Raw genomic sequence first — 26811 nt, forward strand, 5'->3', positions numbered from 1 at the left:
TAGGCCAAAATAGCCTCAAACAGTCTGTGTGCCGATATTATTTTGGGCTGTTTTGACCTTAATAATTCCTCCCCCTTTGTAGCAATCGAAAGAACAAAAAATGTGGGGGAACTTTTTACATCTGCACGTGAGAATCATAATAATATAATTAAAGTACTATTTAGTTCAAAGATCAAAAGGGCAATTTGAAACCATTATAGACTAGGAGGCACAGTTACCATTTTGTCGATTTTTTTCCCTTTTTTTTAAATGGATACTTCAAATTATTCCATGCATCTTCTTTCAAGAAGCAGATTCGAAGTTGGATGATCATGAAGTGCCGGGAACTTCAATCATCTCAAATAAAGTAAGAGTGCTTTGAAATCAAACTCCTGCATCTTGTGGATTTTTCTTTTTTTTTTTTTAATGTATATTTCAAATTGCTCGTTATTTTTTTTTTTTTTGAAAAGATGAACTCATCTCAGATGATGAAGGTATCGTTTGGATAATGAATTGAAATGAGATGGACAGATCACAAACCTTAGTTAGTTCTCGTCATTTTTTTTTTATACAAGGAGAGTGAGGATTCGATCTTTAATTCTTTTAGTGAGAAATCAAGGTGTTGTCAATTAATCTAAAAGATCTTGGCCATTATTAATTAATTAAGAATATATACTGTTATCCAATTAAGAACATCCTTTGACTAATATTATTAATTCATTCTGATCATGTTGTGATATTCCAATCAGTACTGCATGCATATTGCTGCATGCAGGGTTAGGGTGATCAAAGCATGCATGCCGTGGGCATATATATGTGCAGTACTACTCATCAGTGCAATCAAACCACCCTTTATAATTTTGCTTATTTAAGTCTAGCTAGGCAAATTTCGCAAAAAGAGCTAGAATATTACGTGATGATCATATAAATATCATCTTATTTACGTAAAAACATGTTTAAAGATTTTAGAAGAGTTTGTGACAAGTGAACAATTAATACAAAGATTTGCATTATAGATCCTTAATCTGACTTCGAATGGGCCGGAACGGCCATTAGGCCCTGTTTGGATATAGAATTAATACTCTCAATCCATCTCATCTCATCGTTATAATTTTTCTAAATTTCTATACAAAATATAATAAACAATTCAACTTTTTCAAATTCAAAAATAATAATAATATTAAATAAAAAATATTCTAATAATATTTTATTCAACTCATTTAAAACCATCTCATCATCTCATCTCACTGTCCAAATGAACTCTAAGAGTGTGAAGATATATAAATTCAACATGCATGATTTTCTTTCTTTTAATATATACAAAAATATCCATGAAGAGTATATAAAAAAATGCATGAACTCTCGCGATTCACTTATATAAATATATATATATATATATATATATATATAAATATCCACAGCCAAAAAGGGACCAAAAAAAAATGATAAAAAAAAAAAATTACACTACCATGCCTGCAGGCTGACCAGCAGATAGATCGACAACTAATCCTACGTAAATTAACCCAACGTCGAGGCAACAGCGAATGATGTGGCCATGATCACAACGTAAGACGTAATTAGATAATCTAATTACTAATTACTAATTTAGATATATACTTATTCCTTCTTCCAAGTCAAGTCACCAAATACTATTTAAGTTGGTACAATTTCAACTTAACTCAGCATCATTAATTAATATATCAGATCGAGTTCAATGGTTTTTCAGTACCCTAGCTTAATTTGTACGTCCAAGTCCAACCACTTTGTTGGCTATCAAATCAAGTATTAAACTAAATTACAGATTGATAGATCCAGCCATGATCGTGATCCCGCGTGACTCTAGCTAGCCAACAGATCAAGGCAAGTCTCACGTTTGAATACAAATAAATAAATAAAAGATGACATGAATATTGCAATATGTCACGACTCATTTGTATATACATAGAGAAATTGGCACCCAAATTTTTAATAATTAATAAATATTAAAATTTTAATGTAATTGGCTAGCTAAAAGTTGCTATAAAAAAAATTATTTATTTGCAACCAGTTATTTTTAATGAAATGATTATTTTCAATTAAAATGAATATATTTTCGTCGTAAATATTAATAGTTATTTTTATTAAAAATTTGAACATAAATACTTATATTTCTTATATTTCTTATGATGAGTGTTAAGACGTTTGACCTTCGAGATTGATAGCAAGACAGAGCTGGAGCAGGCCGAGGGGGGGGCATTTGCACGGCAATCCCAACCCAACCCAACCCAACCCTTTTGTTTAATTAATTGATCTCTGATCATCGATCAGAATATATTTATATAGAGATCCAAATTAACCATTTTGTTTATTGGACGTGCATGCACGAAGATTAATTAGAAAAAGATAACTATATATATAATAATTATGTCAAACTTCTTCATTAGCATCCTATATATATGTGGACCACCACTACTGTTCATATATATCACTAGAATAGAAAACGTCCACACTAAAAAGAATAAGAATCCCAGTACTACTCATCATGGCCTGATCATCAAGATAATTTAAATCATTTACTTAAAATGGTATATATATAAATCCCATTCAACTAAACTGTCTTTTTATTTTTAATAGTTTAGTTTTACGGACTGACATCATGGATCGCCTCTATATATAATTTGTTCTGAAATATATACATGATATATATAGCTCGTTTGAAAATTTAAAATATTTTAAAATGCATGGTTTTTGAATTAATATAATAAAATTATTTATAAATTGTAATAAAATTATTTGAATTAAGATATTGTTTTATTGAGTTTGTTGATATATATATATATATATATATACATACATATATAGAATACTGATGACATAAGTAATGGATGAAATTACAAACCCAACAACCGACATTAATTATGATTGAGCAACTCTAGCTACTACATACATGAGTTGGTACAATATTATTTACTACCATATAAACTTGTGAGGCTTATATCTCTCTATATATAAAGAGCTTATGAAACGAAATTTTCTTATTTTAACAGAAATTTTTTGTTTTAACGGAATATGTTGGTTTTCATTAACTTTCCATCCGTTTGTAATAATTACAGAACATAGAGATACAATTATATTTTCATTTACATTCTATTTATGGCTACTTTTATGATTTCTGTTGGTTTCTATTCCACTATTAATATATTTAAATATGCTAATAAAGCAGATTTATTATAATAATAATCATGGATTCAATTTCCAATTTGAAAATACGTTATAATAGAAAAACAGATTTATGTAGATTTGTCTTTTCGTATTCATTATAATAGGAAAGCATTATAATAATTTATAAATAGTCTATCTTTCAATAGCTTCTAAGATATATATTAGTAATAAAATAATAAGATATATGTACTTTATTTTTATTTTAATAAAATATATTAGTACTTTGAATTGCGCATATGTGCCTCAGGCACGTAACATCTTACTAGTATATATATATATATATTTATATATATATGAAACAAGAAATTAACATCTATGTACGTAGATATTAATTAATATATACATATATATACCAATTTATGGCCCAAATAAAGCTAAAAAAAATGAAAGAATTAATGGAACAACGTATTTAATTTGTTTGTTTATTATATCTTTAACGTTCTCTTAACTGACTGATCAATATGATCATGTCTTCGATCTCACGTTAAATGGATAACCTAAGAAATAACTGATAAAAGTGAGCCACCAAATCGATGTAGGCCGCCGTGAGCATTAGGGAGTCGGTCCAAAACGGGAAAAGCATGCACTAGGCTCCATATAATTCCGACCAATAAAAAAACAACAAAAAGACGTTGGGGCCGGGGATCAGTCATTGTACTAGTTTCATGCATGTTCTAACTACTCTGGACGACTACTCAACCCTAGCTAGCTATACCAGGTAATTGGCAGAAGCAGCCATGCAAGACACATTCCTTCTTGACTTTCCGGCCATTAGGGGGGGGGTGCCCTAAATATATTATTTCCAATTTCCAAGTGTCAAACTCAAAATCTTGTACCAGCTGGTCGGCCAACGATCGAGAATGGTGGGATCAATCAAACTTCGACTCCTTTTTCCTTGTTGGTTTTATAGATTTGGATTCTACTGCAAGAAGAAGATAACATCATCGATCGGCCTCAAGAGTAGTGTCCCCAAAGAAATGCTGTCTACGTCCAACATGTAGCATTAAAATCAATTATAATAACATGATCGATGTTGATTTGATGGGTGGAAATTAATTTAATGAATACGAGGGGATTATATATCTGCCCCTTGGATTGGTGTTGACTTGATCTTAACTCTCAAGGAATGTTGGGAAACTATATATGCAAGAAATGAGCTGTGCTATTTATAAGATCATGTCAATCGAATTTGTGCTGGCCGGGAATGCATGCACTTGCTAATAATTCCTTTATATGTTCATCATCGATCATGGCATGATGATCATGATCAAGGAATGCGTTTCGTATAAAATAATCTCCTTATATCAAAAGCATGACTTTACTATATTTTCAAGTAAAATCTTTATCTTCAAAACTTAAACCATTTGGGTACATAACATTGATATACACATAAACTCTGATGATTGCGTTCTTTTCTTCTTGTTTTTTTTTTTTTTTTTTTTCTTCTCTCTTCACTTGCACTTTTTGTTCAGTATGGTTATGGAGAGATTAAATCATTAAAAAAAACCGAATATATATGTTGAATTATTTGCAATAGAAATGAGCTCATTTTAGTAAAAAATTATAATTTTTATAATAAATAACTGACCACAAACAAGCTTTTTACTTATAGTGACGTAAGATTGATTGATAATTAATTAATTAATTAATATATAGTACTGAACTTGAAAATGAGACTTGTGATTATATTAAGTCAAGTCAATGAACTTAAGTCATGAAAATAGATTATAGAAATTAAGCTTAATTAACCAATTAAATGAATCGATCATAAATTATAATTTACAATTTCGTTATAAATGATAGGTATATCACTGACTTTTAGAATTGCATAAACATAAAAAAGAGTTCAATTAATATATTATATTCTGTGGAAAATGTTTTTTCTTTGAAGTGGACAGATTGATATTGTATGAAAGGGGTTCTTTGAAGATTGACTATATATAAATCCCTCCGATTAAGAGATAAACTTGGTAATGTAATTACGTCATTATCTAAAATGTTTCAATCGATCGGAGTACTACTGGACCTATGATCTGGACATGCAGGTTTGCGGTTCAAAAGCTGGTCCATAAATTTGAAAAAGAAAGGCAAACTAACAGACATTGCACATCTCATTCACATGATCATGCATATATATGTATATATAGATCATGATCATATATATATATATAGATCGTATAATATGATGATCCCATTAGTTGCCGACTCTGCATGATCATGTAAAAATATGTGAATAAAATGGTGATAATTATTAGTCGATCCTCCTTAATTCGGTTAATTTCACACACAGACATATATATGTGATACAAATTTTATAAAACAACTTATAAAAGTAAAATCACTTTACATAAATACCTTCAATTTAACACATGTTTGTATCAAAATTGTAAAAAAGAGTTGTAAATATACCATTACTCATACTTAATTATATGTATTACATGATGACCCATTAATTATGAATTTATGATGGGGCATGCTTACGGAATGCATTACGACCAGATTAAGAGAGTTACATAACGTCAGGATCTATTGGAAGTTGGAACCATAATTACCACGTAATTGAAAACATTAAAATATGAGAGAGAGAGAGAGAGAGAGAGAGAGAGAGAGAGAGAGAGAGAGAGAGAGATGGGAGACCAATTCCATTAAGTTAGCTAACATCGCGTAAGCCAGGTATTGGCTGTTCATCTTGTGTTCTCCTCCTCTTTCTTCTTCACGTACGAGTCACGTCCTTATGGAAGACTTTTCATGGCCGGGCTCCAATCCAGGTGGCTGTCTTTGACAGCGATCAGAGCAGGTACGTGCGTAGTCACCGAAAGATAGGGTGGAATCAAAGAACCGCGCGGGGCTGTTGGAGAATTGCATGGTATTGTAGTGCTTGTGAGTTTGAGATTGAAGAAAGGTGGTCAATCTAACCTATTTCGACCCAGATGAAAAAAACATATTTTCCACGTGTTTTTTTTGGGGGAAAATATTTCCTACATGTTGGGGATCAATCCCATCAACAACATATAGCGGCTAAATCATAAAAAAATGTATCTATATTTTTAATTTTTTGCATTTTAATGCTACAACAAATGGTATGTAAAGAAGCTGACTTATAAACAGTGAAATTATAAATGTATCGCCGCCTTATAAATAATTATAATTAGCATCAGGCCTCAAAGAGTACTGCATGCCGTTAGGCCCACACAACCCAGCATGCACAGTAGTGGCTATGCTACATCTCTGCTTGCAGGCCCTGATTCGTTAAGGAACCTAGGCTGTACTTCCTTCAAAGCATATAATTTCCTGCAGCTATGCTTCTTCTGCCACTGACTTACCTTTCAAAGCATATTGTTGTGGTTGTGTTTCATATTCCTGCAAATCGTCTTTTGCAACCTGCAACAAGAAGTAAAGGTAGCTTGGGGGGTGAGGGATACCTCCGATGCCTGGAATATGTGAATTGCTTTTTAGAATTTGTAGTCAAGTTAGTCCTTGTTGTACGTACCTCAACCTTTATTTATACGGGTTGAATGTCTCCATTTGGTTGGGCTAGCTTTTCGGCATGATTCCCGATGATTCTTCCTGGGATGCGGATTATTAGAACTTTGATTCTGCTTACAAGAGATCAATGCATTGGAGATATTAATGTGACGGGCGGTTACTGTGGGCAAGCATCACGCTGGAAATCATTGACTTCCCTCGATGTCTGTTACATCATTAAAGTCTCATTAACGGCAGCTATTTTTGGGTTTCATACCCTTGCGCATTTAGTGTTCGTCAGGCTCATGATTTTCAAGCCCACAGGCTTCTGGTTCTTGCAGTGCAGCCCAATTCTTTTGGGGAATATTTGGTCCAATAGTTACCCTGTGAATTTCTATCACAACGGTGTGACGAAAATTTTCTACTTTATTTCATGTCGTTTCAATAATTTTTCTTTCGTTTCTTCCCACTCATAACCGCCTTCTTGACGACACATATTCACATGTTTGGGGTGGCGTGTGCGGGCTTACCATCCACGTTCCTTCATGCAGCACGAATCATGAGGTTTGCCCGTTTCTCCTCTATTTTATTGACACCTATTGCTTTCATGTTAGGAGTTACTCAACCATCGTTGTTCCTTTTTTAAAAACTCATCTTCTTTATTTCTTCTCACTATTTCATCTCTATCTCTTGTTGCTACTTCTTCCTCTAATCTTCCTTCTTCTAGATCTCTCTTTCAGCTTTCATTCCTCTCATTGCCAATGGCTCCCCAAAATGCTTCTCGTTTTGGCTCTCGTGGTTCGCGATCTTATATCCACACTGTTAGAACGATTACAAAGGACATCATTGGTCTGCAACTACTTTTCAGGCAGACATGGATTCGGTGAGAAATTTGTACGGGGTCCCAAATTCTGTAGCTTTGGAAGTGCCTAGTGCCATAGTAGTGTTGTCGATTCAGAAGGGTTTGCAGAATAGGTTGCCCTGTATACAAGCATATTTCTGATGGGGCTTCAACTCCCATTTTGTCGCTTTGTTCATGACGTTTTGGATTTTTTGGGCCAAGCCTCTTCACAGCTTCTCCCTAATGCTCGGAGGATTTTGTTGTCATGATGTGTCATGTGACATCAGGTTTTGGAACCTGCTGACAAGGAATATCCCGACGTTACTACTCAAAAATTCATTTATACCCATGGAGTTCAACACCATGACGAGAATAAATTTAGTTTTTATTCTCGAATCAACTATCGGGTGGAGCGTTTGGACGCCCGCTACTCTCATGCCAAGGAGTGGCATAAGAAATTTTTATTCTATGGTATAGGCTGTGAGTTTCCAGTAGGCAAAGTTAGTCGCCAAGAGTTTCCGGTCCAGGTGCTATGGGGTATTGTTCCTAACGTTCGTGACCTTTAGTGTGGCACTCTTAGACAGAGAAAAAGCATCTCTGCAGCGAGCCTATTCATGGGTTGAACATAATCAAAAGACTGTCTGGATTGATGCTCTCCTTACTCGAGCGAACATTGATCGATTCTTGGTATTACCGAACCATTCTCATGTCCTTGGTCATCATTTTCTGAGTGGGCCACCTGTTTCTCGTGGATAGAAGAGGCCCCTTTTATTTTGCTAGAATAGAAATGGAAGAAACCTTGGTTGTTCACGGAGCAGGTGGGGTCTGAGTTTGATCTTGCTCTAAGTGCGGGGTTTCCAATTCTCCAGGTAGCTTCCATCAACTACGATGAGTTTCATCACCGTCGGGTGTTGGTGATCCCGTTCACCAGGCTTCACTAGAGTTTGGAGGAGGTTTTGGAACAGGCAGAGGCTGATCTGGTAGTCATATTGGACTCTAAATCCCCTGAGTCCAATCCTCGAGGTGCTTCCAAAACGTTTTGATTATTTGCGCCTTCCTCGCAAGGCGACCGGGGTCATGTTCTTTAACTCCTATTCGATTTTTATCACTTGACTTTCAGTCAAAAGGAGGTAGATATTGACGTGGCATTGGACTCAGCATTTCTTGAGTCCATGCCAAATGATTTTTAGGATACCTTTCTCAATGTACCTTTGAAGATATTGGAAAGACACCCTTGGTGCCCAAAAAGAGTGTTGAGGCGGACAACGTTGGGGAGGAAACATCTTCCCAGCTTGCCTGTGACATTCGTTCTAGTAACATGGGTGGCAAGGCCAGTTCTCCACATTCAATTCCCTTTAATGTTTCTGGAGGGGAAACTCCCGAGCTCCCGATAAACCCTTAGGGTTTGTTTCGTGATGATCCTTCGAGTGTGGACCATAAGGGGTCAAGTTTCTATTCCTTACCTGTCATTCAACACTTCACCATTGAGGGGAGAGATTCTTTCACAAGCGAATTTAGAAGAGACTAGAGCCCAAGTTTTGCCGTCGGGCAATGTCGAGCAACTTGTGGAGAGGGGGTTTGCAATTTCGGCCGGTGAAACCCTTCTATCACAACCACTCTCAACCTTTTCACCATGTCAATTTGGGCAAGTAGGTGACTTGAGGTCTTCTTTAGAGAAGGAAGTCCAATCCTTACATACTTTCACAGGCAATGTCCACTAGGTTATCTTTGAGCTTAGGGCAGGGAGGGACGAGCTGGTGGAAGCTTACTCCCACTTGGAGTATACACTGGAGGATGATGTAACCGTGCTCTGGGATGACATGGATGATCTTTGAAAATACTTGGAGATGTTTCGAAAGGAGGCATCGAGTTGCCATTTTGTGGCCAAAATTCTGGAAGAGGAGCATGATATCAAGCTAGATCGGATCAGTTGCCTAGAGAGAGAGAGAGAGTTTGAAGAGACGAAGTAACGTTGCGACGAATATGCAAGCATGGTGGCTTAAGTAGAAGAATCTTGACGGAAGCTCAGATGGATTGGTTGGATGTTCGGTATATGGTTGCCAACAAAGCTCTCAAGGAGCATAATCAAAAGTATTTACACTCGGGGCTTCCCTGGAGAGAATGAAGAAGAGATTTACCTCCAATGAACAACGAGTTGCTGAATTGGAATTTGAGTTGGAGTCCTCTCAGGAGGAGGTCGCTCACCTTCTTCTGGAACTCATGGCGTTTAGGCGTGTTCGCAACAGAGCTTGGGGCTTTGGTTATAAGTTCAGTTTATAGAAGTTGAAGGATCATATGTTGGAGCATCCTTATATGGACTTAAGGTCCCTGAACTTGAAGACTATCAACCACCCAGACCGTGCCTCCTTCCAATTTATCGAATCCTTGGGTAGGAATGTAAAGCCTAACTCATTTCCTTGCCCAGCTCAGAATCCTTAGTTTCTTCATTTTCCTTGTAATTGCTTTATTCCTTTTGAACAATTTTGTTGACATCTTGCTACACTTTGTAATTGCACTATCTTCCATAATCTAAAATGTGCTTGACTTGCTTTGGATTTTCTTGTCGTATCTACTTGGATCTTGTTAGTCATGGTGAAGGGAAATAGTCTTACCAGTATGAATGGATTCTTTGTTTGAATGTTAAATAAGAGTGTGTGGGTACTCGGCTTTTACGCTAGGCAGGAGATGTGCTCGATGCGAGGAGTGATGCACTCCAGGGAGTGTCATCATCCTTTGATTGCCAACTGCGAGTGCAAGGACACTCGGCTTTTTGAGCAAGTTAATGTTAAAAAATGAGACAGCTTCATGTCACAAGAAACAATATTTAGAAAGGAGACAACTTTACTCACAGTATAAAATTTACACAAGTAAATTGTAAGCAAAATATCATCAGCATTCTATGGATGAGGTAGCTCATTTTCCTTCATGTCCTTAAGACGGTACAATCCTAGTTAGTGGCTAGTTGTAACTATATATAGTCATTCCCACCAAAGATCGAGTCTCCCTTCTCTTTGAATTATCGCCATCACTTCCTTTAAGACTAAGTCTCCAACTTTAAATGATCTAAGTTTGACCCCTCTGTTAAAGTAGTGTTCTCCTTTCCTTTTATTAGCCACCTCTCTTTTTCAGTTTCTTCCCTTCTTTCCTCTAGTAGATCAAGATGTTCTTCCAGCTTTTTTGTTATTAAATTCGTCGTGATGCTAGACTCTATAACTTGGTATTTCAACTTCTATCGGTACCATTGCTTCACTTCTGAAGGTCAAGGCGAAAGGGGTTTCTCCAGTTGGAGTATTTGTGGTAGTTCTATATGACCATAAGACCCTTGGCAGCTCTTCAGGCCAAGTTCATTTCTTGTCTGCCAATTTCTTCTTCAAAATTTCAAGCAATATTTTGTTGGACGCTTCGACTTGCCCGTTAGCTTGGGGGTGACCCGGAGAAGAGTATTTAGCCTTGATTCCTAACTTGACACACCAATCACAGTAGGGATTAGAACCCAACAGTTGCTCGTTATTTGAAATTATGCTTTAGGGTATGCCAAATCGACATAGGACAGCTTTCCATAGGATTTTGGTGACGCTGATAGTCATGATTATTACTAAGTCTCCTGTTTCCACCTATTTTGTGAAGTAATCTATAACGACAATGAAAAACTTAAGCCTTACTTTTCCTGGCGGCATGGGGCCAACAATGTCAACTCCTCATTACGCAAAAGGCCAAGGTGATGCAATCAACGCTAGATCTTTTGGTAGGCAATGAGGTATTGGTGCATATAGTTCGCATTCTTGAGAGAATGTGGCCAGCAATAACCCGCTCTCGTGACTTTCCCTGTCAGGGCTCTCCTCTACAGTGATTTTTGCACACTTATTCGTGTATTTATGCCATCACATATTGTGCTTCCTCTAATAAGATGCATATTAAAAAAGGCCTGGAGAATACTAGTTTGTATAATACCCTGTCTATCATAGTGAAATGTGTTGCTTTATTCTTCACTTTTCATCAAGTACCTCTCTAATAGTTAGATACTTTATCACATCAAGTGCCCATTCTGGGGGCCCTGGTCTGATTTCAGAGATGTCGACTCCGACGACAGGGGTCTCTAGTGTATTGGTTGTCACCTCCCAGAGTAGGCTTGACTCGTCCTTGCCTGAGGCGGCCGTTGCCAACTTGTTCGCCTTCCAACTTTCCCCCATGGTATTTACTTGATGTTGAAATACTGGAAATGGTCACGTTCCTCTCATACTCGCTACAAATACATCTTGAGCTTTTCTCCATTTGTTTGGAATGTCTATGTTTGAGTAGGCTAGTCTTTTGGATGTATCAGTATGTCACCTTATGTTTTGATTAATAAATATGTGTGTGTGTGTGTGTGTGTGCGCACGCGCGTGCGTGCTAGGAAAAATATTCCCTCAAGGGAATCAGGCCTAACCTTTCTTTATTAAGGCCCATGGGCTCTAAGGATCGTAAACCAATTCAGCAATTGTCATAATTGCAATCACCAAATACATAAATACAAAATTCAAATCCCATCTGTCGTTAACAAGGACTTAATGACATAACAGATGACAAAGGAAGACAATGCCCTCCAACGTGATACTCGCCCACAATATTCACCCACTACATTCATGTCCCTAGTACATTATTAACTCACGTGGCAAAATTAAGGCCCTGATGGTCTGCATTCCAGCAAGGACCACAAGGAATCATGCCGGAAGACAATAGGATATTCATCTAAAATAAATAGTGATCAAGGTACGTACCAAAATGACTAACTTGAATAGAAAGTTGATAAGAAACTTGTACATTCCAATATCAGTGACTTAGGCATCAGAGGTATCCCACACCACACCGAGCCCCATTGTCTTCTAGTTGTAAATTGCAAAAAACCATTTGTAGGAGTATGAAACATGTCCCAACATTTGGCGCCATCTGTGGTATCTCCGTGTGATTAAGCGTGTTTTTTATATGCCTACAATAACGCATTCTCAAGCAACCCGTGATCAATAAACCATAGTTATGAAGAGTCCCCAATGCGAAAATGAGGCTCTTAGGCAAAAATGTGCAGAAAACGTTGTGCCAACCCATAATGAAATAAAGGAGGCAAAGTCGCAAAGTGCGGGTAAGCCGAACTTTGGCAACAAAGAGAAGAGGAAAATGCACCACGACCTACGCAACCTTGTGGACAAATAAGAGGGAATGGCCAAAAAGATTGTCACATCCTCATATGTCGATACATTTGGACGCCTTATGTATTGGTCAGTCGAGCTAAGTGAATTTGATATTGAGTGTCTCTCTCGAAACATAATAAAATGACAAATACTAACAGATTTTGTAGCCAAGTTTGCAAACTTTTCTGAGGAAGTTCAAACAGTATCGACAGGAAGCCCTTGGCAAGTTTACGTAGATAGCTCCTAATGGGAGAGTATATGTGTATATCATAACTAATACCGGAGAAGAATTCTATTATGTGGTAAAACTCACACTCAAAATCACTAACAATGAAGCCAAATAGGGAGAAAATGTGTACTTGTATTTGTCAATATCCCCGAATGTCATCTCAGTTAGGGGTGTAAATTCAAACCGGAAAACTGGACCGGACCGGACCGATTTTACCGGTTTTGAACTGGTCCGGTCCGGAACTAGTTTTTAAAACGTAAAAACCGGCCGGTTCTGGTCCGGTTCCGGTTCCGGGATTTTTTAAACCGGACCGGTTGATTAAAAAAAATAAAAAATAATATTTTTATATATAAATTTTATACAAAATATTTTTTATATATTAAATATTAATATATATAAGTTTTATATATAATGTATAATTATAAATTTTTATGTGAAATTTTATATATAACATATATATTCATATATGAAATAATTTCTTATTATAATTTATAAATTATTACATAAAATGTTAATACTAAATCACTAAAAGTTTATAACTAATACTAATATATAACTTATAACTATACCAATAGTCTAATATTAATACTATTATATAGTCTAATATATTAATAAAAATATAAAACAGTTTTTTTTAAATCAATTTTTTTTTTATAAACAAATTTTTAATGACAAATTGTGAAATTTACATTTTAAAAAAATCGAAAAATCGGACCGGACCGGATCGGAAACCGATAAAACCGGAAGTACCGGTTTAGGAGAGTAACCGGTGCGTAATCGGTTTTGAAAAATACAAAACCGGTACATACCGGTTCAGTCCTAGATTTTATCCAAAACCGGACCGGACCGGACCGGTTACACCCCTAATCTCAGTGGCTTTGGTGAAGGAAGAAAATGGCACCCAAAGATCGATCTATTATACAAGTCGAGCCTTAAGAGGTGCAGAGATCTGCTACCCGTGAATGGACATGCTAGCATTCACACTAATAACAGTCGTCCATCAATTAAGGCCCGACTTTCAGGCCCGCCCAATCAAGGTATTAACATAGGCTCCCTTAAAAAAAGTACTACACAAACTTGATACATCTGGACGCCTAATGTATTGGTCAGTCGAGCTAAGTGAATTTGATATTGAGTGTCTCTCTCGAAACACAATGAAATGACAAATACTAACAGATTTTGTAGCCAAGTTTGCAAACTTCTCTGAGGAAGTTCAAACAGTATCAACAAGAAGCCCTTGGCAAGTTTACGTTGACAGCTCCTAATTGGGGGAATATATTTGTATATCATGACTAATACCGGAGAAGAATTTATTATGTGGTAAAACTCACATTCAAAATCACTAACAATGAAGCCAGACAGGGAGAAAACGTGTACTTGTATTTGTCAATATCCCTAATGTCATCTCAGTGGCTTTGGTGAAGGAAGAAAAATGCACCCAAAGACCGATCTATTATACAAGTCGAGCCTTAAGAGGAAGCAGAGACCTGTTACCTGTGAATGGACATGTTGGCATTCGCACTAGTAACAATCTCCATCGATTAAGGCCCTACTTTCAGGCCCACCCAATCAAGGTATTAACATAAACTTCCTTAAAAAAAGTACTACACAAACTTGATACACCTGGACGCCTTGTGAATTGGTCAGTTGAGCTAAGTGAATTTGATATTGAATATCTCTCTCAAAACACAATGAAAGGACAAATACTAGCAGAATTTGTAGTCGAGTTTGCAAACTTCTCTGAGAAAGTTCAAACAATATCGATAGAAAGCCCTTGGCAAGTTTACGTCGACAGCTTCTGGTGGGGGAGTGTATGTGTATATCATAACCAATACTAGAGAAGAATTTTATTATGTCGTAAAACTCACATTCAAAATCACCAACAATGAAGTAGAGTATGAGGCTTTGCTAGCAAGACTCGTTTTTGCTAAAGCGTTAGGAGCAAAGGAAGTTGATGTAAGACTCACTCTTAAGAGGTAGTCAACCAAGTAATGGGAGAATATGCAGTAAAAGAGGAGAAGCTTAAGAAGTATTTGCAACAAGTAGAGAAAAAACATGACCACTTCCAGTATTTTAACATTAAGCAAATGCCATGGGAAGAAAAGTGGAAGGCTAACAAGCTAGCACGAGCCGCCTCGAGCATGGACGAGTCTACCCTACCCTGGGAGGTAACAACCAAAACATTAGAGACCCTTATCGTCAGGTTTGAAATCTTGAAGATAAGAGCTAGAGCTCCATAATAGACATTCGACGTGATCAAGTACCTAATAAGACAACAAAAAGTGAGAAGCAAGAAAAGTGAAGAATAAGACAACTCAGTTCAATCTGGTAAATGAGGTATTATACAAACGAGACTTTTCCACACCTATCTTGAGATGCATATCTTTGGAAGAAGCATGGTACGTGATTACAAAAATGCATGAAGGAGCATGTGGGAATCATTCTAGTGGAAGAGCTATGGCTGGGAAGGTCATGAGATCGGGCTATTATTGGCCACGCACCCCCTCAAAGATGTGGAAGAAATCATTAGAAAATGTGCAAAATGTCAACTATATTCATCAATGCCTCGTTCTCCGCTAGAAGAGCTAACGTTGATCACGTCACCTTTGCCCTTCGTGCAATTGGGAGTTAACATCCTTGGCCCCATGCCCCCAGGCAAAGGAGGACTGAAGTTTGTCACTGTCGTCGTGGGTTATTTTACAAAATGGATGGAAGCAGAAGCCTTAGCGATGATTACAACTAACGACATCACCAGATTCTGGTGGAAAGATATTGTATGTTGATTTGACATACCTTGCAGTATAATATTTGACAACGGGTGACAGTTTGATTTTGACCACTACTATGATTGGTGCGTCGAGCTAGGAATCAAGGTTAAATACTCATCTCTGGGTCATCCCCAAGCCAATGGACAAGTTGAGGCAACCAACAAAAATCCTACTTGAAATTTTGAAGAAAATATTAGTGGGCAAAAAAAGAACTTGGCCGAGGAACTTTCGGGGGTCTTATGGGCGTATAGAACTACCACAAAGACCCCGGCGGGAGAAACCCCTTTCACCCTAACCTACATAAGTGAAGAAATGCTACCAGTAGAAATTAAAATGCCAAGCTATAGAGTCCTGCACTACTACGAAGAGTCTAATAACAAAGACTAGTATATCATCTCAACCTACTAGAAGAAAGAAGGGAAGAGGCAGAATGCGGATGGTGACTAACAAAAGAAAAGCAGAGCACTACTTTAACAAAAGGGTCAAGCCCAAATCATTCAAAGTTTACTTGGTCTTAAAGGAAGCAGGGGTGATGACTCAAGGAAAATGAAAACTAGGTCCTCGATGGGAAGGACAGTACGTGATTACAACCAGTCACCAACCAGAATCGTACCACCTCAAGGAAGAGGAAGGAAAAGAGTTACCTCATCCATAGAATGCTAAGCACCTCATGAAATATTTTGCTTAAGGTAATGTAAATTCGAAGCTACAATAAAATTATCTCATTTTTAGATGTTATCTCTTGTGACATGAAATTACCCCATCTCCAAACGTTAACTTGCATCAAATGTGAGTGCAAGAGCACTCGCATTTGATGGTCAAAGGATGATGAAACTCCCCTTGAGTGCATCACTCCTCGCCTATTAGCGTGGTTGAACACATCTCCTACCCAACATAAAAGTCAAGTGCCCTCGCACCCCGCATTTGGCGATAAAGGATGATGACACTCCCTTAAGTGCATCACTCCTTGCCGAGTAGCGTAGTCAAGCACATCTCCTACCTAGCATCAAAATTGAGTATCCTAACACTCGCACTTATCAATCAAATGAAAAATCCCTTCATACAGGTATGACTGGTTCTTTTCTGACTCATTGAAACTAACAAAATCCAAATAGACGCAACAAATAAAATCCAAACCAAATTGAGCAAAATCCAGATTACAAAAAGAAACGAAGTTGTCTAAAAAGAATAGTGCAATTACAAGTATGACAAAAGAAAAAAGAAGAAACTAACAGTTGTAGGCTTGAGGTGGAAAGGCATTAGGCATCACATCCCTGCCCAAGGAATCAAGGATTTGGAGGCGGTGCAACCTGTGTGAATGGACTTTAAGTCCAAGAACCTTAAGTTTGTGCGAGGATTCTTCAACAGATGGTCCCATAACTTTTTGCAGACCGATTTTGTAACCCAACCCCCAAGCTCTGTTATGGATGCCCTTGGTCGCCACAAGCTTCAAAGAAAGGCAGACAACTTACTCCCTGGAAGCGCTTAGTTCAGCTTAACTTGGTCACTTACTGCTTGGAGGAGGCCAGTTTTAGCCTCAAGGTCTTTATGACATTGCTAAGTTGCAAAAAGCATTGGTTATGCTCCTTGAGCTCCTTCTTTGCCTCCTCGAATCGAGCCTCTATCCGAGCCATCTCGCCACGAGTGCAATCAAAGTTTAAGTTGAGCACCCAACAAGAATCCACTCTCTGAGCTGCCTTCTTAGCATACTCGATACTGCTTGCTTTGTCTCCTCCAATGCTTGGTCCAGGCGATGGAACCTATCCCGCCCAGTGTCACGTTCTTCCTCCAAGAATTTAGCTTCAAAGTAGTACCGCGACACCTCTTCTTGGGATTTTTCCAATCCCATCGAAATTAACCACGTCATCCCAAAGGGCGGTGGCAACATCTTCCTCCAACGTATGGGAGTTAGGCTCAAATGGAAGTAAGTCTCCAAAGTAAAGTTAGACTTCCTGCCAAATGAAGGCTTAGAGTCGTCCGTTCGTATAAAGCAACAGAACAGCGAAGCTGTGGGAGGTTGTGACAAGAAGGTGGCACTGGCCGAAGCTACAAATCTACCCTCCCCAAGTCGTTCAGTATCACCCAATGAAAGGACCTCGACTGAAGTGCCCTCTAGATTAGTGGGCGAAGAAGCTCCTCCCCTAAAAGGCAAAGTACTGAAAGGTGAAGAAGGTATAGAAACCCAACTCCTGCTATGGTTAGCACTCAAAGGTTCATCGCAAGATTATCCACGAGGATTGAACGGGAAGTTGGGAGTTTCCCTGCCAGAAACTGTGGAAAGGATGGATGGCAGGTTGCTCACCCCACCGTCTTCATCATGTGAGGGAGCATCACGAGTGTAAACAAATTCCCATTGTGACTTCTGACACCATGAGTGTAAACAAACTTTCGAGTAGTAAGGTCGAGATACTCCTCACCGATGGGCTCCAGAACTTGACAGTACACCACAAAGCATGACAACAAGATCCTTTAGGCAGTAGGAAGGAGCTATGAAGGGGCAAGCTCGAGAAATCCAAAACGTCACGAATGGTGAGATAATAGGGAAGTCGAAGCCCCATCAGAAACATGCTCGTGTACAAAGCGACCTATTAGCAAACCCTTCCAAGTCAACAACCCCACAACAGGTCCCAAGCAAGTCCATAACTACAGAGTCTGAGACCCCATACTGGTTCCTCACCAAGCCCAAATCTGCCTAGGAGGTAGCCGTGAACCAATGGTGACCTTCAAAGTCATTCAAACAATGTGAACTGGCACCCTCAAATTTGTGAGGAGAACCTTGGGGACGTGAAGAACGCAAACCACAGGAGCCGAAGTGAGAAGTGAGAAGCATTATGGGGAGCCATTGGTGACGAAAAGAGTAGAGAAAAGAATGGAAATTGAAAGATAGAAGATTAGTGTTTGAAGGGGAGCGCAATAACAAGAAACAAAATATGTAAAGAAGACAAGGATTTAAAAAAGGGAATAACGACAGTTGGGCAACCCCCAACAAGGAAATGATAGATTTCGCTAACATAAAGACAAAACGAGCAAATCTCGTTATCTGCATTGCATGAAAGGACATGGGATGTAAGGCGTCGCATGATATCCTTAACGTGGGAATGTGTCATCATGGTAATTAATTGTGAGTGGAGATGGAACGTTCAAAGGCATTGAAACAGCGCACTCACGCCATTCAGGATGAATAACTGCAAGTGAAGGATTGGACACCCAAGGGTTACAGAAGTGATGCACAAAAAAAAATGTGGGGAAACAAGAAAGTGAAATTCCCATCACACTTATGAGACAGGAATTTGCAAGGTAACTACTAAGATAAAAATTCCCTCAAGGGAATCAGTCCGAATCTCGCTTTATCAAGGCCCATGGGCTTCAAGGGCGCCATAAACTAATCCAGCAGCAGTCAGAATCGCATTTGCCAAATACATAAATACAAAATTCAAATCCATCTGTTGTTAACAAGGCCTTGATGACATAACTGGCGATAAGGGAAGTCAATGCCCTCCAATATGCAGCAAAATAGGAAAATAAAACTTATCAAGTGCCAAGCATTTGCAGATCATCACTCACGATCACATGTTCATATACTTGCGGAATTCGTGATTCAGATCATTCCACATCTTTCATCGGGCAAAAGTAATGGCCTTTGCCAGGAAATTTCACTGAATGCTTCCAACTGTGGCTAATTCTATAGGATGCAACTTTATATAACTATAATAAACTGTCACAATTTATGATATAATGCTGTTCTTCCAAAAATCAGTTGAAGTCATTTGGTTTGCCAATTGTAATGTTCTGCTCCCCTAGGAACGCTGTTATAGCATTCTTCTGCCAGCCCTTGAAACTCCTGCACCAATATTATGCAGTGTGAAATAACCAGACGGGTAATGAAATAATTTTCCTACGAAATTGCAGAACCCAAACACCAAAATAGACCAGGTTATAATGCCAAAACAAAATTAATCTTACAAGATAATGGAAGCATAAAACATTTCAGGATACAAAACTTAACCATTTACAAGTTCCTTATAGAGAGATAAAAACCTAAAACAAAAAGATACACATCTTTAAAATTTAACAGTAAAGCCATGAATCTTTAAACTGATCATATTATTTTTACTTGCGTAGAAGAAATTTCTAAAATCAATGGTAATAAAGCATATGTCAACCCTTCCACAATAATGGGTAGATCTTTCTGGTAAACCCTTTTTCTATCAAGTGTTGATAAAGCATCACCGGAAAAGCGGAGAATAAAAATGAAAGACCATAAGCACGCAAACTGTAATCATTTAGCAGACACTGGTTTCAATCTAATGCAACTACAGCAGTAGGGTTTCATAGTTACGGTCCACATAATGCGATGCATTTGAGAATTTTCAAGTTTGCTCACTAACTGCAATTTCTACCCACAATATACTCCACTCACGGCTAAACCAACATTTAATAGCAAAAGACATGTTAAGCCAAATCATATTAATAAGTTGTGACCTATGTCTGCTTCAATAATGGTTTAGATAACGTTCATTTCTCAAAATGCATCAATGGCATTAGATGTTCAAGCTTCTGATCATATTTTTAGATCTCGTCCAACTAAGCGAAATATTCTTCTCAGTAATCTTACTTTTGATCAAGATGTGCAAGAATTTCCCCACCAGGGAAAGCCAATCTTGTAGCCTCAAATGCAGCTTTGATTGACTCCCTCCAAGTCCCTCCAATCTCTTTTGCATGTTCTTCTACTTTTGACAGGCTGGGATCTTCCATCGGCAAGGAATATCCAGAAAGTAGGTGGCCCACCCAAACACCATCTTTCCTGTATTTGAAAACAACAGAGGACTTACTTTCTGAGAAGACAACCTATTTCAGTGCACTAATTGTGAACATGTTCATCTATGCTTCGTTTAGACATGAAAATGGCATAAAAACAGTTAGACTAGCAGAATTCTCAGAAATAAAAGACCAGTGACAGTGAAAAAGAGACCCATGGTTGATGTAAACATTAATTTCTTGTAAAAAACAAACTAAACAAGAAATTGAAAATTGAAGTTAATTTTGGTTGGTTGTTTGTTAGCTTCTCTTTTCTTCTTGTCGCAAGGAGGTATCAACAGGACAAAATAGAGAAATTGGAAAACGCGTCTCCACAGTCAAAAACCAAATTTTATACTCAGCAGAGAACTCGGATGGTGCATGTTAGCATGTCCAAAGTTGTATAAACACACCACATAATAAGGTTAAAAGGAATAACACTACAAAAAATGAGCTTATATTTTTGTGCATGATTTGAATTAATTAGTCACCATAGTGGCAGCTACATTCTCAATCAATTTGACACGTAAGAGTTCAATGTCAACAACTGATGTATAGCACTGAGACAAGTTTTAAAGAATCAAACGAGCAGAAAACTACTGTATGAGTATAACTTACAGAACTATGTCCATATGCCGAGGTGCATAATGTCCACCACCTATCCCAAGAAGGACTCTCTTCTTATCGTTCTCCCTGCATCAGAACACAATTTTGCCCATAAAAACAGTCGTCTTGTGTGGAAGGAGTGAAAGATGACAGAGACTTTTCTTTTCTCAATCATGTAATTATGTTCTAAACACACAATACGTGATCTCTAAGAGCATATCAACATGGCAACCAGACAAAAAGGAAGCAAGTTAGAGTTGCACAAGTCCCCTAAAAAATGGAACACATTGGCAGTAAACATTTTTAGCCATCACACTAACCAGAACATAAACATATTCACATATGAGAAGTCATAAAACAGGGGCAGAATAAAGGCAGGTCTCTGGGTACTAAACATGAAACTAGTCTACAATGTAGAATAGTCAAGTTTTGGTGAAGAATGTAAATGCAAACATCAAACTTGCACCAAACAAACAAGATTAAGAAATAGCCTGAGATTTTGTTTGGCTTTTGGATCATACCTGCTCCAGTTTCCTACAGCAGCTCCTCCTCCAAGACCAAGTCCTTCCCAAACTAACTTCAAGCATCAGTTCAACCAAATTTTAGTGAAAGTGAAAATGAAACATTTTTTAATCTTTTTTTTTTCTTAATAATTGAAAGTTTTATTTTTAGAAAACACGGAAGGCATACATATACAAGGGACAGATACAAGAAGAATACTTAATTAGGAATAGAAAAAATTACAAGAAAATCTATGAAATTTGGGCCATTAAAATCTATGGTAGTTGCTAAAAGGAGCAGAGTATTAAAAAAGAGATTTTAAGCTCTTCTATCATCCGCTCACGATCTTCAAAAGTCATCTCATTTTTTGTTGTCCAAATACACCACACTAAACAGGTAGGGACCATCTTCCGCACTGCTACAATTTTGGGCTAACATATAATCCTCTCCAATCGGCAAAGAGGTCTCCTATTCATCTGGACAAAACCCAAGCCAACCAAACTCTACTTATGAAAAAAAAAACGTACAAATCCATTAAGTTCTACTCACTAGAGCAATAACATGAGCTGCATCTTGCCTCTTCCAGTATTCTTCTGTACTACCTGTATTAACCAGAAGAAACCGGTTAAACTTAAATGGAAATCCAAATATGAAATCATGTAATTAAATGTAACATAGCATTGACTGAAACTTAAGAAAAATGCATTTACAGCTGAAAACCAACACAGATCATGGTTCCTTCTGTTTTGATGATGAACATTTTCCTCTCAATAGAATATACTTGTAGCAAAATGGTTTTTCCCCCAAGATGGTCCCTCTTTTCCCTAATAGAATAGTTGGGAAAATGAGGCACTGACTAGGATAGTATTCTTTGTTGGGTTGGCTACACCAAGAAGATCTTAACAGTGGATAATTTGAGAAAGAAAAATGTTGTGGCAATGGACTGTTGTTCTATGTGTAAGCAAGGGGCATATAACATCGATCATTTTCTGCTTCACCGTGGGGTGGCTAGAAATTTTATGGGCTTTGGTATTCAGCATATTTCAGATTGAGCGGATCATGCCCTAGCAGGTGGTGGATTTGATGCATGTTGGTGAAGCCCCAAGTAGTGATAGAAATTTAGAAGTCTCAAGGATATTCCCTTTATGCTTGGTGTGGTACATTTGGCGGGAGCACAATGCTCGGATCATCAAAGATGGTGAGAGGACAGTTTTAGAACTAAGGGTCACTATGTTTAATTCTCTTTATGTTTGGATGACAACAGACAACAGCTTCATTTCCTCTGGTATTGTAGATTTTATGGAATTATGTTCTTTTTCTTCATCCCTATAGTCATTTGTTTCTCTATTGTACACTTTCTGTATTTGGGTTGTGCCCCTATGCGCTTTGAATAGAAGTAACCTTATAAAAACTGGTTTATTTTCAATTATTTGGTTAAGACCCTAAAAATGTTCTTACAATATATTTTCAACTGTGAGAAATTAGACAACATTGGTTGAAGGCAAGAAGAGGGAAGTCAGATTATGGCCTTGTTTGTGTAACATGGTATTCTCAGATATTTCCTTCTCAAATATCACTCAAATACAAAACACTTTACAATTTCAAATTTTCAAATTTTCAACTTTTTCATCTAATCTACCTAATCATTATCCAAACACAAAACCCAATACGACTTTCCCAAACTTCCGAATAAAACAAAAAAAACAAAACAATTTTTTCAAAATTCAAAACAAAAATTATATTAAAAAATTATATTCAACAGTTTTTTAATTTTATAATATTTTATTCAACCTTTTCCCTCTCATTTTTCAAAACCCAATAAAACATCTTAACTCAAACTATTTCACTACTATTCACAAATATAATATTTTGAGATATTCTAAGTGTCCAAACAAGCCCTAAGTCGCTCTGCTCATGAACTAAAGAAGACCAAAGACCACTTATTGGAAATATTCAATTCTAGATGAGTTCACCAAATGAGTAGAAGGAGAAAATATTACAGCTCTTCAATATAGGGTATTTTGCCCCTTTGAACTTTTCACTAGCCATACCTTACCACCACAAGTCTATCTTACATGAATAATCGATCCAAAGAACACATGATAACTTCTACTCAATTGCCATTCTACAACTAATCTATTACTAATGCACAAAATTCTATACAGCAACAAAAAAAAAATCATATATTAACGTCTAATAAAATACTCGTGTTTCATTAAATTTAATTCCTACATAAAAGCTGAAGTAATGCCTTTACAAAAGAATGAGCCACGTCATCAACAATTTTCATAAATTTTATTATTTATTCATTATTTTGCATCAAAAACTTTCTGTTTCTCAAATTTTCCCCTCCTCTTGCTGGGAAAAAAAACCTTTCCTCCCTTGGATATAAACTCTACAGTTTCTCAACCTTTCCACTACTCTTATTGAAACAAACATTTCCTCTCCTTTCAAATTATTTAAGGAAAAAAACCTTCTGCTTCCACCTCTGCTTGCCTAAATAGTATTAGCAATTTAGTCCGAGGTTTACTACTAATTTGGAGGTGAATAAAAGTTGAAAATTGTCATCTGGAGAGGCAAATGGGGCATTTTTTCAATGAGGCAAAGTTGGAGATTATACGAATTACTTGACTGCAGAGATGGTAGAAAAATTAGACGGTATTAGCAATAGTCCGAGCAGCGCATGGGTTTACTACTAATTAACTTAATAATAAAAAAACCAAAAAAGAAGTGTAAAAACTAAGAGAAGACTCACCAATCTCTATGAACATAGTTGGCTTATGAGTCACCGGTCCGTGATGAGTACCCTCCAAAGTAATCTACAATTTTAGGTAACAAAAAATTTCAAAGAGATCACTAATATAATTATAGTGCATTCCTTTTCATTTTTTTTTTTTTTTTCTGAATAAAAAGGGTAGGAGGAACAATCAGAGTTGGCTTCCTGATCATAATTAGAATGCATTGAGCAAGAGAAAGTTACCTCAAACTCGGGAACCAAATTATGAGAACGAGCAATGTTCTTCAAGAGCCTCAGCCAAGGGCCGATCCGAGGATTGGGTGGGGCCGCCCATCCAGGCTTACCACCCTGAGGCGGAATTTCATCTTCCCTCAAGTGCGGTACCCCTGCACCCACGTTATTCGCACATTTGGTAAAATGAGAGAATCGGAATAAGCAAAGGGAGAAACGAACACATTACCGATGGGGTGAACGGTGAGGGCGGGGCGGTTGGAAACGGCGGTATGTTTGCTGAGGAAAATGACTTCATGAACGGGCTCGCCGGTGACTTCCTCCCATCGCTGGTCCAAGTGATCCTCTTCCACTATGCCCTTGTCATGTAGCAATACCCTCACTCCTTGGTTCGCAAAGCTCTTGAAACCCTCCTAGTAACCCAAATATTGATAATTTATTTTCAACTTAAAAAAAAAAACAGTAAGCGTGTTCAAAACATAATACATATTTGCATATATACACGAAGAAATGAAGAAGGAAATCAAAGGGTTTTGGGGGCAATTGAACCTGGAAAGAGGGACCAGGGTGCCAGCCGGGCATGGCTAGGAGCGCGTTGGCCGGGTTCAAGGACGCAGGGTCCGTCGTCGTCGCCACCACCAGCGTCACCATTCTTCTTCTCTGTCGCCCGCCCCCCTGAAATTAGTGTGCTTTCTCGTTTCTGTTCTCTTTCAATGTTCTACGATTTCGGCAGAGAACTGTGCATTGTGAAATGGAGCTTATATACTAGAGAAAAGAAGCGAAAAGTCAAATCGAGCCTACGTTTTCACTTGTTTACGAAATTCCTTTTTAGCTTTTCATTTTTTTTTAAATTCTAGATTTGACAAAGTTTTTAGGATTGAAAGAAGCATGTGGAAACTTGGAAGTAAGGTGGGCCTGAAAAAAGAAAATCTCGAAGGTAATTATGCATGCCCAGGATCGAACTGGGAACCTTCACCTTCACTGTATAAGACTGACGTGTGCGCTTCACTTATTCGGCAACAGTTGCAGAAAAATGTAGAGCTTTTGCTGGGCAAAAATGGCAAGGACGATGACCACCGAGTCCTCCTTGAAGATGCTTTCGGCAAATACGCACGAATACCTCAATGACCTCGTAATGCCTGTTGTATCTGCTAGTACTAGCCCTCTGTTTCCCCATTTCCATTTCAGCGTACTGAAATTTCCCAATTACTGCTTCATTACAAATTACAATGCAAAGCTTTTGATGGATTGTGATTGGGTCGCGCCATGAGCGCTGGGCCGTATCACAGTCCAATCCATACATATTCTGACTAGTATCGAAGGAACAATAACTTAAAAAAAAAAAAAAAAAAGGCTATCAGCTCTAGCTAAATCTCAATATCCCGAAGTTTTGAATTTCAAAAAATGGATGAGATAGTTATTAAGTAATAAAAGGAAGTATCGTGAGCTCTATTTATATTATCCAGGTATGATTATGAAATTCACATGAATGAATTGTTAAAAATATCTCTATTATCTTTATTAATTTAAGCATCGAAGGCATTCCCTCAAACCCTCAAGCTTCGTTCCTCTTTAATTATGAATCAATGAGTCACGTCCAAAATAGTGATATTGTGCATGAAACGATAGTCATCTATTTGTTTGCAGTTCAACCCTCGTTTGGTACTATCTACTTATTCTCCAAATCTTGAAGATGTCTAGATGAGTAAATTGGAGGAATAAGATGAAGTTAACTATCGTATAAAATTGTAACGTCCCGCCCCTAAGGGTTCTGGAGAGTTAACTCATGTCATTTAAAAATCATTTTCCAGCCACATAATATATATTCTAATTTTTCTCTGTCGCACAAAATACTCATTAATTCACATCAATTACTCTAGTATAATTATTCTAAGATAATACAAAGTCTTAATATAAACATCAACCTCCCAACAAATCACATTATCAGAGTATAACAAGCTTACTAAATAAAAAATCTCCAATACTCATATAAACATTCTATACTTAATCAATTATTCTTAACTCATCTCACCCATGCTCCATATTCTTAATCCTCAACTGAAATATTCAAATCATCTGAAAAAAAATTAAGAATAATTTTTGTGAGTTAGTAACAACTCAGTAAGCAAAGAATATATACTTGTATGCAAACATGAACATTTATAGAGTTTAGAATGCAGAACAAAATACTTTTTATTTTCAGAATGTAGAGTCAGAACATGTTATCAAATATATCACAGCGAAAATTTAAAAATTTTCTTATTCAAAATTCTTTCGGCACAACATAACTG

General features: G+C 37.4%; 1 protein-coding gene across 2 annotated transcripts; it reads right to left on the reverse strand.

Moving 5' to 3' along the window:
• Positions 1-18990: 18990 nt before the first annotated feature.
• Positions 18991-25676, reverse strand: LOC109014399 (D-aminoacyl-tRNA deacylase). Of its 2 annotated transcripts, XM_018996863.2 has the most exons (10): positions 25497-25676; positions 25070-25257; positions 24750-24933; positions 24533-24675; positions 24308-24371; positions 22102-22154; positions 21573-21628; positions 21064-21138; positions 20264-20452; positions 18991-19489 (listed from the first exon to the last, which is right to left on the reverse strand). In XM_018996863.2, exons 2-10 carry the CDS (start codon positions 25169-25171, stop codon positions 19402-19404), a joined length of 954 nt encoding a protein of 317 aa, XP_018852408.1. In that variant the 5' UTR covers positions 25172-25257; positions 25497-25676; the 3' UTR covers positions 18991-19401. The 2 variants fall into 2 exon arrangements, with proteins under 2 accessions (XP_018852408.1, XP_018852406.1); XM_018996861.2 differs by lacking the exon at positions 25497-25676 and having other exon boundaries at positions 25070-25343.
• Between the last annotated feature and the right edge of the window lie 1135 nt (positions 25677-26811).

The sequence above is a fragment of the Juglans regia genome, chromosome 13 (assembly GCF_001411555.2).
Source record: "Juglans regia cultivar Chandler chromosome 13, Walnut 2.0, whole genome shotgun sequence".
NCBI lineage: Eukaryota > Viridiplantae > Streptophyta > Magnoliopsida > Fagales > Juglandaceae > Juglans > Juglans regia.

What these genes read in the sequence shown, in the direction of transcription:
- LOC109014399 (XM_018996863.2), bottom strand. Translation starts at nt 25,171, where the DNA reads ATGGTGACGCTGGTGGTGGCGACGACGACGGACCCTGCGTCCTTGAAC. An exon ending in ACCCTGGTCCCTCTTTCCAG is followed by an intron (nt 24,934 to 25,069) that starts GTTCAATTGCCC and finishes TTGGGTTACTAG; the next exon opens with GAGGGTTTCAAGAGCTTTGC. An exon ending in CAGCTCATGTTATTGCTCTA is followed by an intron (nt 21,629 to 22,101) that starts GTGAGTAGAACT and finishes TGATGCTTGAAG; the next exon opens with TTAGTTTGGGAAGGACTTGG.